The sequence below is a fragment of the Drosophila rhopaloa genome, unplaced genomic scaffold (assembly GCF_018152115.1).
Source record: "Drosophila rhopaloa isolate 14029-0021.01 unplaced genomic scaffold, ASM1815211v1 contig_163, whole genome shotgun sequence".
NCBI classification, from domain to species: Eukaryota; Metazoa; Arthropoda; class Insecta; order Diptera; family Drosophilidae; genus Drosophila; species Drosophila rhopaloa.
In genome coordinates this window covers 7,719,249-7,729,396 of record NW_025335043.1, presented here as the reverse complement: position 1 = coordinate 7,729,396, position 10,148 = coordinate 7,719,249, and the positions used below count along the sequence as shown (strand labels likewise).

Genomic DNA, 10,148 nt, shown 5'->3' with positions numbered 1-10,148 from the left:
GTCGGGTACATACATTCCTTAATTAAGAAGCCATTTTAAGGGGTTACTTTGGGTCAGGCTATACGGTTTTCTGTAAAATACTCTCTTTTTTTTGGCACTTTTATACAGGTTTCTAAAGAATTGTTCAAGTTTTTAGCTAACAAAGAAACCATTAGATAGTATCAGTTTCAAAATAATTAAGAGAGAATAAATCTCTTTGCTCTTTAGAATTAATTTATCTTTTAAAATAATTTTAAAACGAAGCGATCTATAAAATAAAAAACAAAATCTCACCTTAATTTTCCTCGAAATACTTGATGTTCCGCAGATGTTCTCACTCGATCAGCGTTTGAAATATTCCACGGGGGGCAGCGGAAGGGAATAACTTACATCTTCAATCGACTTTGAATTTAAAGAACTTAAACTTGATTTTGATTTCCACCAAGACTAGAGCGGAGCACACGGAGCAGGCACAACTGCGGCAACAGCAGGAATTGTCCGGGTATTTTCGCACTGAGTTTAACCGCATTTAAGGCTGCTTGCCATATGTTTCACTGCCGATCCGTTCCTGCGACGTGGAGGAAGCACTACAAAAACGCGAGCAAGGACTCGCCGATTCCTGCGACGCCAAAAGGGATGAACTAAAGAAATTATAGCCAAGTAAAGTTCAAACTTTCACATTCATGATGGACGGCAGGCACTTTAATTATAACGAGGACGGAAGCTAACTTCGGCAAGCCGAAGTTTTAATACCCTTGCAGACTTTGCCGAAATTGCTAAAACTGAAAAAGTAGCCAAAGGAATAAGGTATACATAAATAAACTAGATTTTCATCGTTTAATGTCAATTGCTTTTATACTGCAAAAATGTCATATAAAAATAGAAAAATAGGGATACTTTCGCAGCCTTTAACTATTTTTCCTACGGAAGCTATAAGAAATAGATGTCCGATCGGCAAGCGCTTTTACCCTAATCAAGATATGCGTAAATAAATAAGACTTGGAAAAATTTATGTCAGTAGCTTACACACTACGCGAAAAATTCAGAAAATCATCAAATTTGGACCTATTTCACCCTGTTGTTCCTATGGGAGCTGTAGGATATAGACGTCCGATCGTCACGTGCTTTTATCATAATCAAGGTATGCATAAAAAAATACGATTTGGAAAGATTCATGTCAATTGCTTATATACTGTGCGAAATATCCTAAAAATCATTAAATTTTAACCGATTTCACCCTATTGTTCCTATGGGAGCTATAGGATATAGACGTCCGATCGCCAAGCGCTTTTACCCTGATCAAGGTATGCATAAAAAAATAAGATTTGGAAAGATTTATGTTAATAGCTTTTACACTGCACAAAATATTTTCCATTCTTGAAAGTTATATCCGATTGTTCCTATGGGAGCTATAGGATATAGACGTCCGATCAGCACGCGCTTTCACCTTGATGAAGGAATGTATAAAAAAATACGATTTGAAAAAATGTATAGCAATAGCTTTTACACAGCGCGAAATATTCTGAAAAACATAAAATTTGGACCGATTTTACCCTATTTTTCCTATGGGAGCTATAGGATATAGACGTCCGATTGCCACGCGCTTTTACCCTGATCAAGGTATGCATAAAAAAATACGATTTGGAAAAATTCATGTCAATAGCTTTTACACTGCGCGAAATATCATCAATTTTTGCTAGATATATCCGATTGTTCCTATGGGAGCTATAGGATATAGACGTCCGATCGGGGCGATTTTCAAACTTGATCTGCGTACATATGTTTTAGGACGCGTGTGAAAGTTTCAGATCGCTAGCTTTTAAACTGAGCTCACAAACGGTATTGAAACAGACGGACAGACGGACAGACGGACAGACGGACATGGCTATATCGACTCCCCTATTGATCCTGATCAAGAATATATATACTTTATGGGGTCGGAAACGTCTCCTTCACTGCGTTACAAACTTCTGACCAAAATTATAATACCCTCTGCAAGGGTATAAAAATAAATTAGCACCTTTGACGGGAAATAGTTGGCTGCTGACTGCAAGGGACTAGTTATTCCTGGGAGAGTTTCCCGCTGGGAGATTTGCGAACCGTCAGCTCCGATAGCTGGACACCAACTGAACGTGGCAGCCTTTGGGCCCTGTAAGTTTTCCGGTCAGAACGGTTTAGACCAGTTCGGGGCGGTCCTGATAAGCGTTCTAACAGCCTTTCGTCACTCTCGTCTCCTTTCGTCGCGACTGTCGCCATTAACACATTAGCACCCCGACCAAATCGAACCGATACAGATACCATATGCACACATGAACGTTCAACAAATAGCGAATTGCCATTTTGACACCCACATGGTGAAATAGTCCAATAGCTCTAGGATAGTTCTGGATGATTTAAAGGGCTTCTAACTGAAGTTAAAGACGGAAAAAGCTGGTCAATCAAGTCGGACGCAGATAGCAGATATTAATTGAGAACTAATAGCATCCAGATTTAAATAGAACTGGAAAAAGAAAATTATATCTTTAGAAAAATTAAATCAAGAAAAATATACTAAAGAATGATAAAGAAGAATGGTAATATGGAAAATGCATTTAATCTTATTTGTCTGATTTTATGAACGCCTAAAAACGATTATGGTATCTGTAAATATTATTGTAAAATAAAACATTATTTTAAAAGTTTGATAAAGGTACTAGAACAATCAAAAATATACATAAGAACTTTATACACACTTTTCTAATCTCCTGAAATCCTTAATTCCTTATATATGTAAGAACTCCAATAACACACCATCGTCGTAATAAAGGCTAACCTGTTTCTGAGGGGTTAAAACTTAGTCGCTATTATCGCCATTTCCCCCGGCTATTAGTCATTTCAATTAATTACTTTTTTAGTGACGGAGTAGCAAGAAGAATAAACAACAAGCCAATTTATTGAAATACCATAAAAATGAAAAGGAAATTCAATTAAGCGAACAACATAAATATAGAAACAAACAAAACATAAACAAAAACTCCTCACTCAAGTGGAATTGCCATGAGCTTGCCGGGCAAATTAGAAAAGAAGAGTACCAGTCCCAGGATAACGATCAATATAAGTAAAGTCCACAGGACATATTTCCTGATGACGGGCCAAAGGATGAGCCGAAAGGACTTGCAAGGATGCGCCAGTGGGTTAAAGGAGGTGTCCGGCCTGCTAAAGGTTAAATTAAATAGAATTAAATGGAACGCTCCAAAAATATGATTACTATTTTCTGGACGAACTAAAGTATCAATTTATTTTTATTGAGGAAAGATGGCTTACTAGGGAGGCTCCAAGGCCATCGGTGGGTCCTGTCCTCGACCCGCCGGTCTGTTGGCGGCCTCCACATCAGAGCAGATTTCAATATTTAGCTGCATTTTTCCCTGAAAACGGAGGTCAAAAATAACAATGCACTGGTAAACCCATCACCACTTACATTGTTAACTTTAGCTTGGGAGGTTTGCGAAGGATGTGCATTACTTTGCAGCGGAAACCAACCGGTTATGACCTTGCGCTTGAATAGATTGATGCGTTTCCTCTTTTTGGGATACGGCTTACAAAGATGGACATTCGGATAAGGTGCGGGCATATTGGAGAGGTTCAGATCGAGGGCGGCCAGGTATTCGTCCTTGGACAGGACATCCTTGTCCCAAACCTGCAGATAGATAACCGGGGGCTTCTTGAACTCAATCTCCTCCAGCAGCCCAGACTTTCGCCGAATAACCATCTGTAAAATATAATTAAAGCAAAAGGAAACGGGAGCCAGATGAATAATTAATAAGTTGCTTGAAGCTGGTGTATTGTTTACCACGACCAATTAGGAGGGTCAAGGCTTACCAGGTCCTCGTTGGGGGAATACTTCATGCCGAAGACCAAGCGCCAATTAAATGCCGCATCGCCAGCAAATGAGCGGTAATGGATATCGGTCGATTGGCGCTTGTCCTCATCCTCGCACCATCTGCAAAATATCGAGAAAAACGTTGGTAATTGCATATCGTTTACGCGGATCCGCTTGTAAACCACTGGTAATAAGCCTCCCCCAACCACCCACCACCCACGACCCACTTACCCTATCACGTAAATGTCGCTCATTAGTTTGCCGAAAATGTTTTTGTCGCCCGCCTGGATTCCACTCAGATTCTTGACCACAACACGCACCTCGAATTCCGCAGGCGGCACCGGGGTTATGTCGATAGGATTGGGCACATAGATGTTCGCCTCAAACAGCTCGATCCACATCTGGAGTTTACCCTGTAGAATGGGTTACATTTAAGCAGTAAGCCATTAGCATATCAGGTAAATCATTATTAGACTTTAAGCAATTGTTCATCAGTTCTGTTTTGAAATTAGTAAGCTTATTATTAATCTTAATTGATTATACTTGATAAAACCGAAAACATGTTTATTTATCATACATACATTAGGTGGCCAACTTTGATAATGGCTGGCTAGACCTTTTTTATCACAACTAATTTTAGCCTTTATGGTAATTTTCTATTTTTAGATATTTTGAACGATGATTGATGACTAATTATATTGAGTTAGTCTAGACAGATAATTGACTGAACTTTGAACTCCTTTTTAATAAACTTCGTGCCGTAATTTACCTGTTCGACGTTCGGAAAATCATCTCGACAAAGAGAGCGGGTCTCCACATGCTCGGGAACCAGTTTGTAGCCGAAGGAAGGCAATTTTTCCATATTCTTAAGCACGGCTAGACTAAGTCGTTCTTGGAGCTCCTCATCTGAAATTAAGAAAGAACACCTCGTCTGAAATTAAGAACGGACTCATCTCTGTTAATAAGGTCAGGAGTAACTTACCCTTCGAAATGACAGTCTCATCACCGAAAAGCACTCCGTCTACTTCAATCACATTGCCATAATAGAAGGGAGGCTGAATACCTCTTCTTTGGCAGAGATCTATTAGGATTTCCGAGGGTAACTTCAGGTCATGCCAGTGGTTATAGCCGCTTCGTGTATACTCGTTGGCCAAACCCACTGTGGCTCGATGTCTTGTCCTCCAGCGATCCTCCAGATCGATGTTTGTCTGCCCGATCACTTCGTCCTTGATCTTATCATGATCATACACTATAATCTGCAGCATATGATCTCCTGGTAGCGTAGCCTCCAATTCAAATAGGCGTCCGAAAACCGGGTTACTATGGTTGGGTGCAAAGTGGGCCCGATCCGACACCGTCTTGTCGCCCAAGAAGAGCTTTACATAGCAATCGGAGTCGCCCTTCAGATCTCGAGGACGGATCTGGACACCCTGCACTATATAAACTCGTACTGTTAGTTTTATAATCTCACTTAATGACTGGAGGGTGGACTGATATCGGGGATGTATTGGATTTGCCATGGGTCGAACCATGTCGCCACCACCTCCAAAATCCTCGAGTTCTGGGCACTGACAAGGGGTCAACTTGAGTTGCAGCTTCAGGGTGGCATAGACATCCTCTTTGGGAGGAGCCTGTTTTTTAAACTTTACCCCATGAACCAATTGGACAGGCACAGCCCAATCCTGAAGGTAACCAAATTGGGCCTGTTTTTCCAGTTCTTCGTGGTAGATGACCAGGCGATGCTTGTGCTCGTGGCTCATCTCCGCCGCACTCCAGTACATTGAGTTGTAGAACTTGGTCCACCAGGTGAACTCACGTTCTTCGACCGCATCGGAGTCATCGAGGTCACCATTGTACCGCAAAGCCTGGCGATTGGCATAGGCCGCGGGTCGCAGTCCCAGAGCGAATACGAATCGCATCCACCAGCTGTTGATCCTGGTGGGTTTGGCCACTTCCTCTTCCCACTCCAGTTCGGTATCCTCATCGTCCTCATCCACACTCACCGTTGTGGAATCATCTCGGGAAGACTGCTCCTTTTTGGGCACACACTTTAGGGTCCTATCGCGTTGCAGGAAGCTCGAGGAATTAGGTATAAGAGCAGCTCCCAAAATGGATTCACTGCTGAAACCGGAAAGCAGTACATCAGTGGCTATGATCGCTGGCCAGTAATCCTGCTGATCAGGTAGGCTCTAGTGGCGGAAAGATAATGAGAATGAGACTATGTCCTGCAGTGTTAACTTACAACCACACCCGATGCATAGGCCACCAGAAAGTTAATGCAATTGCGGATCCGCGCAGTGGAGGGTCCACTGGACAAAACCAAGTCACCCATCATCACCTTAATCTTCCGCTTACCCGCAGAACTCATGCTGCTTTTGGAGTAGTTGCGCAGGCCCACGAAGAAAACCTCAAGGCTATAACATAAATTAAGTAGGCTGTTAAAAAGTAATATATCCCAAACTTACACAAAGTTCTGCATATTGGGCCTGATGGCCACTGGAATTCCCGTGGCAAGTATTGGGTCCTTCTTTATATCCTGACTACTGGGATCCATGGAGATCTCAATCAGTTCCGCCGACATTAAAACCTCTGCTTGAACATAACCCTTTCTGGCCACTGGAACCCATTTTAAAGGAGGTGGAGTTAAGTGCTTCAACCTTTGCAACTTTTGAGTGAGATTCTTGGACCAGCCTAGTCCACCTGCCTCGTCCCAACTGGAGTCGGTGGCCAGATCTTCGCTGATCACACTCACTGCCACACTGCCCATGCCCACAAGATCATCTGGTAGACTTCGTTCTGTGTTGTAGAACTCCAATGAGAGAAGGGGAGGATTCTTTAAATATAGATTAACACTTCCAGGGAAAGACACAAAATTAAAGGTGATCACAGCATTCCAAATGGGCGAGAGGGTTCCAGGAGATGTATACGTTTCACATGCCTGCCCGGCAAACAGGATCCGCAGATGGGAATCACAGACGTTCTTCTTTTCACCCCCAGGACGAACTTTAGCCTGATGAACGTAAACATGGCAGAGGAAATGCGTCTGTGCAGAACTTGGTTGCCACATCATGGGCTCGATGCTGGTCCAATCTTCTCTGATTGCAGAGAGAAACTCCTTTCGCTCGCGTTCCACAACGATGGATAGGCATCCCAAAACTATGGCCGTTGTGCAACCACAATTGGGACATGTATGCGTACAATTTGAGGACTTGAAGGAGAAGCTCTTTAATCGCCAGCAAAGTGTCTCCTGCTGCAGATCGGCATCCGGATTTTGCAAATGTAAAAAGAGCTTGGCGTTTAGCCGACAAACTCCCAAATCTTTTCCACCTGCACTCAAGGAGAGGACCAATTCCGGCCACTCGTCCTGCGTGCGCGCCATACTAGAAAGACCTCCGATTTCAGCCACCAGTCGCTGCAGCTCATTAACCACATCCGCAATGGAGGCATCCAGGTGCTCCAGGAAACAACTGCGCAGTTTCTGTTTTAGTTGATGCAGTTCCTGCGGCAGCTTGGCGAAATAATCGAGGAGGTAGAGCTGCCGGTTGAAGTCCCAGGTGGTGCGTTGTGGCTGAACATCGTGATCGAAACGGTGGGCGTCTAGACCCTCCTTGATCCTGTTCAGAATATTACCCAATATCGCCTTTAGGCACTTGGCCTGCTCTTCTTCCTGGAGAGGATGTTTCAACTGGAAAATCTTAAAGATTTCTAGTTCAGAGCGCTAAAATACAGAGAAAAATCTTATAAGCGTAGATAATGAACATAGGTAGTATGAAAGTCATTACCATATAGTTGGCTATATCCAGCATAAAGAAATCACTCTCATACTTGGCTCGATTATCCGGCAAACGGACACGAAACATGCAGGAGCGAAAGGGAGACTCACGGCGGAAGCTCCGTGAATGAATGGCGGATTGAGAGCGTCCCAAAGGAGTCCTTAGCAGTCCCTCCACCACATTAGAGCTGTGCTCCGCTAATCTCGCTGAGATCTTGTATGCGGTGGCAGTTGTGTGGATGTGTTGACCCATTAGTGGGAGAAACTCAACCAAGTAGACTTCGTCGTGCCAGAAACGTGTTTCATCCAAGCCAGGCACTGTTTTGGAAGCCAACGTGTGGGTGGGTTGCGATTCTTTCAAAATCTCAGAACGAAGTTCAATTAGCAGGCGGCCCACATAGATCATCGGATTGACGGGATCATACAGATGAAGGTAGGTCGGTCCCAGAGAAGGGCTTCCTAAAAAATATATATATTATATATAGATTTAAATTTCAGACCACTTAGAACAGAAATTAACCTTAAGATGGTATTTGTGATTAGTTCTTTTTTAGCCCCATTACCACTTATCTTTAAATCTTATTAAACTTTATTTCATTTTTTGAACCTTGCAGAGGGTATTATAATGTCAGTCAAAAGTGATAAGCACATTTTCCACACTAACTTCTAAAAAGGTGACCCAAAGTTTGATTTTTGGAGTTTATAACTTAACCAAATTTAAGCCGATTCCAAAGTGGCATACCTCTTAAGATTTGTGGTACGATTCTCTTAAAATCTGTATTTAAATTTGTTTTTAACGATGATTAATTTGTTAACCCATTTTCTTGCTAGTTATAATATCCTCGCGGAGGATGATGGCTTTTATGATGACTTACCCTTGAAGGCGATCTCCTCAAGGGACACTTCGAACTCCGCCACGCACTTCCACTGCAGATGCTCGTAGGCAAAAATGAGGATGAGGAATCGCTGTGCCACCGAAGGATACATCCAGGCGAAGTTGATCTCGTGGTTCCACACAGGCGTTGTCGTGTTCCTGGCCACCGGCGTTTTGCCCTTGAAAGGATGGAATCTGTACTTTAGAAACGGAAACACAAGTCAATGCCGGGCGCCAGATACATTGAAGCCGGCGAACGATACTTGAATCATGTAGTTGCTCTGCCTGGTGAAGAAACCCCGGTAGAAGGCGATAAAGTAGCGGATGTTGCTTGGAGCGAACGAGTTCGCATTTGTTAAAAGATTCCTAGGGGTATTTGCAAATAAGAGGTAAATCAGATGTATATAATATATACCATCTTACTTCTCGATGTCGTCGTAATCATGGTCCACCGTCCACTTGTTCATGTTTTGGCTGTCCTGCTCCTCGGACCTGAGTCCACTGATTACCGTGCTGTGCTGGGATACAATGGCCAGGTCGAGTTGCAAATAGCCGTGAGATTGTGTGGTAGCCTCCAGGGATTGGGTTTCTCCAATGGGCGCCTCCAGGCGACCCCACTTTTTGAAATAGCCATGATTGGACTGGTTCCACACACTGTGTAGATCCACCAACAACTCGGCAACCAAAACGTTTTTCTTGTAGGTCATGTGCTTCTTCAACTCGAAAAGGATCGTCAGTCGCAGAAGTTCGGTTAAGGTGCAGTGAAACTCAAAGACAAAATACTAAAGAAGGGTATTTAATTGCTTAAGGGTATATATAATTTCAGTCATAACGCACCTCATTGAAGAAGGGATTCTCGGTGTTGGGAAAAGTCTTGGTACTCTTAGCCATTTTGTCCAGACTAATCCTCACGTACAAGTCCCCAGAGGTCACTCCAACTTGTACGGCCTTGTGGACGGTGATGCAGATGAGAAACTCCTGCGGAGCCCCTGCAAAACAGTCCTCCATGTAGCTCATTATCTGTCCAACTCGACTGGGGAACAGGGTTCGGGGATAGGCATTTTCAAAGTCGGCTCGGAATTTGAGTGGAAAACAAGTGCAGCGGTTTTTTAGGTCTTTGATTGAGCAAAGGCTCATGGCTTGGTTCGTTCACCTTAGCATAAACTACAATTTTTTTTAAACTTTTTGAAGTTGACAAGATATTTTCTTCCAATCAGATCGGTTTTTAACTCTTTCCATACTCTATATTTCCTTTATATTATAAACTAATGAAACGTCTTAAAAATTGTTAATTTTGTATTAATTTAGTCCCCAAATCTATTTGATTTCTATAGCCTTAAAGTTTCTTTATCATAAGCTTTTTTTAAATATACAAAAAAAGGTAAATTTCATTTAATAAATTCGATATAGTAAACAAACTTTAAATAAATAGAAAATGAGTGTTGATAAATAAAAATATAAAATTTTTTTTCAAAAATACAACTTTCTGGTGCTAGAGGGTTAAAAAAAGCACCCAAATATGAGTTATTTTTAACTATCTGGCATCGACAAAAAGCTTTCAAATAGACTTTTGGTCTTTTTAGCGTTACTGGCGAGCCGAGCTTTCAGCCAGAGCAACCTGCTTTCCGCGCATGTATTGGTGGTGGCTGTGGCAGCAGTAGCAG

General features: G+C 42.4%; 1 protein-coding gene across 2 annotated transcripts; it reads right to left on the bottom strand.

The window, feature by feature from the left end:
- Nucleotides 1-2,996: 2,996 nt before the first annotated feature.
- LOC108053272 (otoferlin) lies at nucleotides 2,997-9,560 on the bottom strand. Of its 2 annotated transcripts, none has more exons than XM_017135874.2 (14): nucleotides 9,322-9,560; nucleotides 8,908-9,266; nucleotides 8,727-8,850; nucleotides 8,486-8,663; nucleotides 7,621-8,069; nucleotides 6,304-7,556; nucleotides 6,081-6,252; nucleotides 4,821-6,027; nucleotides 4,608-4,744; nucleotides 4,070-4,251; nucleotides 3,838-3,958; nucleotides 3,437-3,727; nucleotides 3,283-3,383; nucleotides 2,997-3,174 (listed from the first exon to the last, which is right to left on the bottom strand). In XM_017135874.2, exons 1-14 carry the CDS (start codon nucleotides 9,499-9,501, stop codon nucleotides 2,997-2,999), a joined length of 4,932 nt encoding a protein of 1,643 aa, XP_016991363.2. In that variant the 5' UTR covers nucleotides 9,502-9,560. The 2 variants fall into 2 exon arrangements, with proteins under 2 accessions (XP_016991363.2, XP_016991364.2); XM_017135875.2 differs by having other exon boundaries at nucleotides 8,486-8,684; nucleotides 8,748-8,850.
- Between the last annotated feature and the right edge of the window lie 588 nt (nucleotides 9,561-10,148).

What these genes read in the sequence shown, in the direction of transcription:
- LOC108053272 (XM_017135874.2), bottom strand. Translation starts at nt 9,501, where the DNA reads ATGAGCTACATGGAGGACTGTTTTGCAGGGGCTCCGCAGGAGTTTCTC. An exon ending in GATTACGACGACATCGAGAA is followed by an intron (nt 8,851 to 8,907) that starts GTAAGATGGTAT and finishes AAATACCCCTAG; the next exon opens with GAATCTTTTAACAAATGCGA. An exon ending in TATCGTTCGCCGGCTTCAAT is followed by an intron (nt 8,664 to 8,726) that starts GTATCTGGCGCC and finishes CATCCTTTCAAG; the next exon opens with GGCAAAACGCCGGTGGCCAG.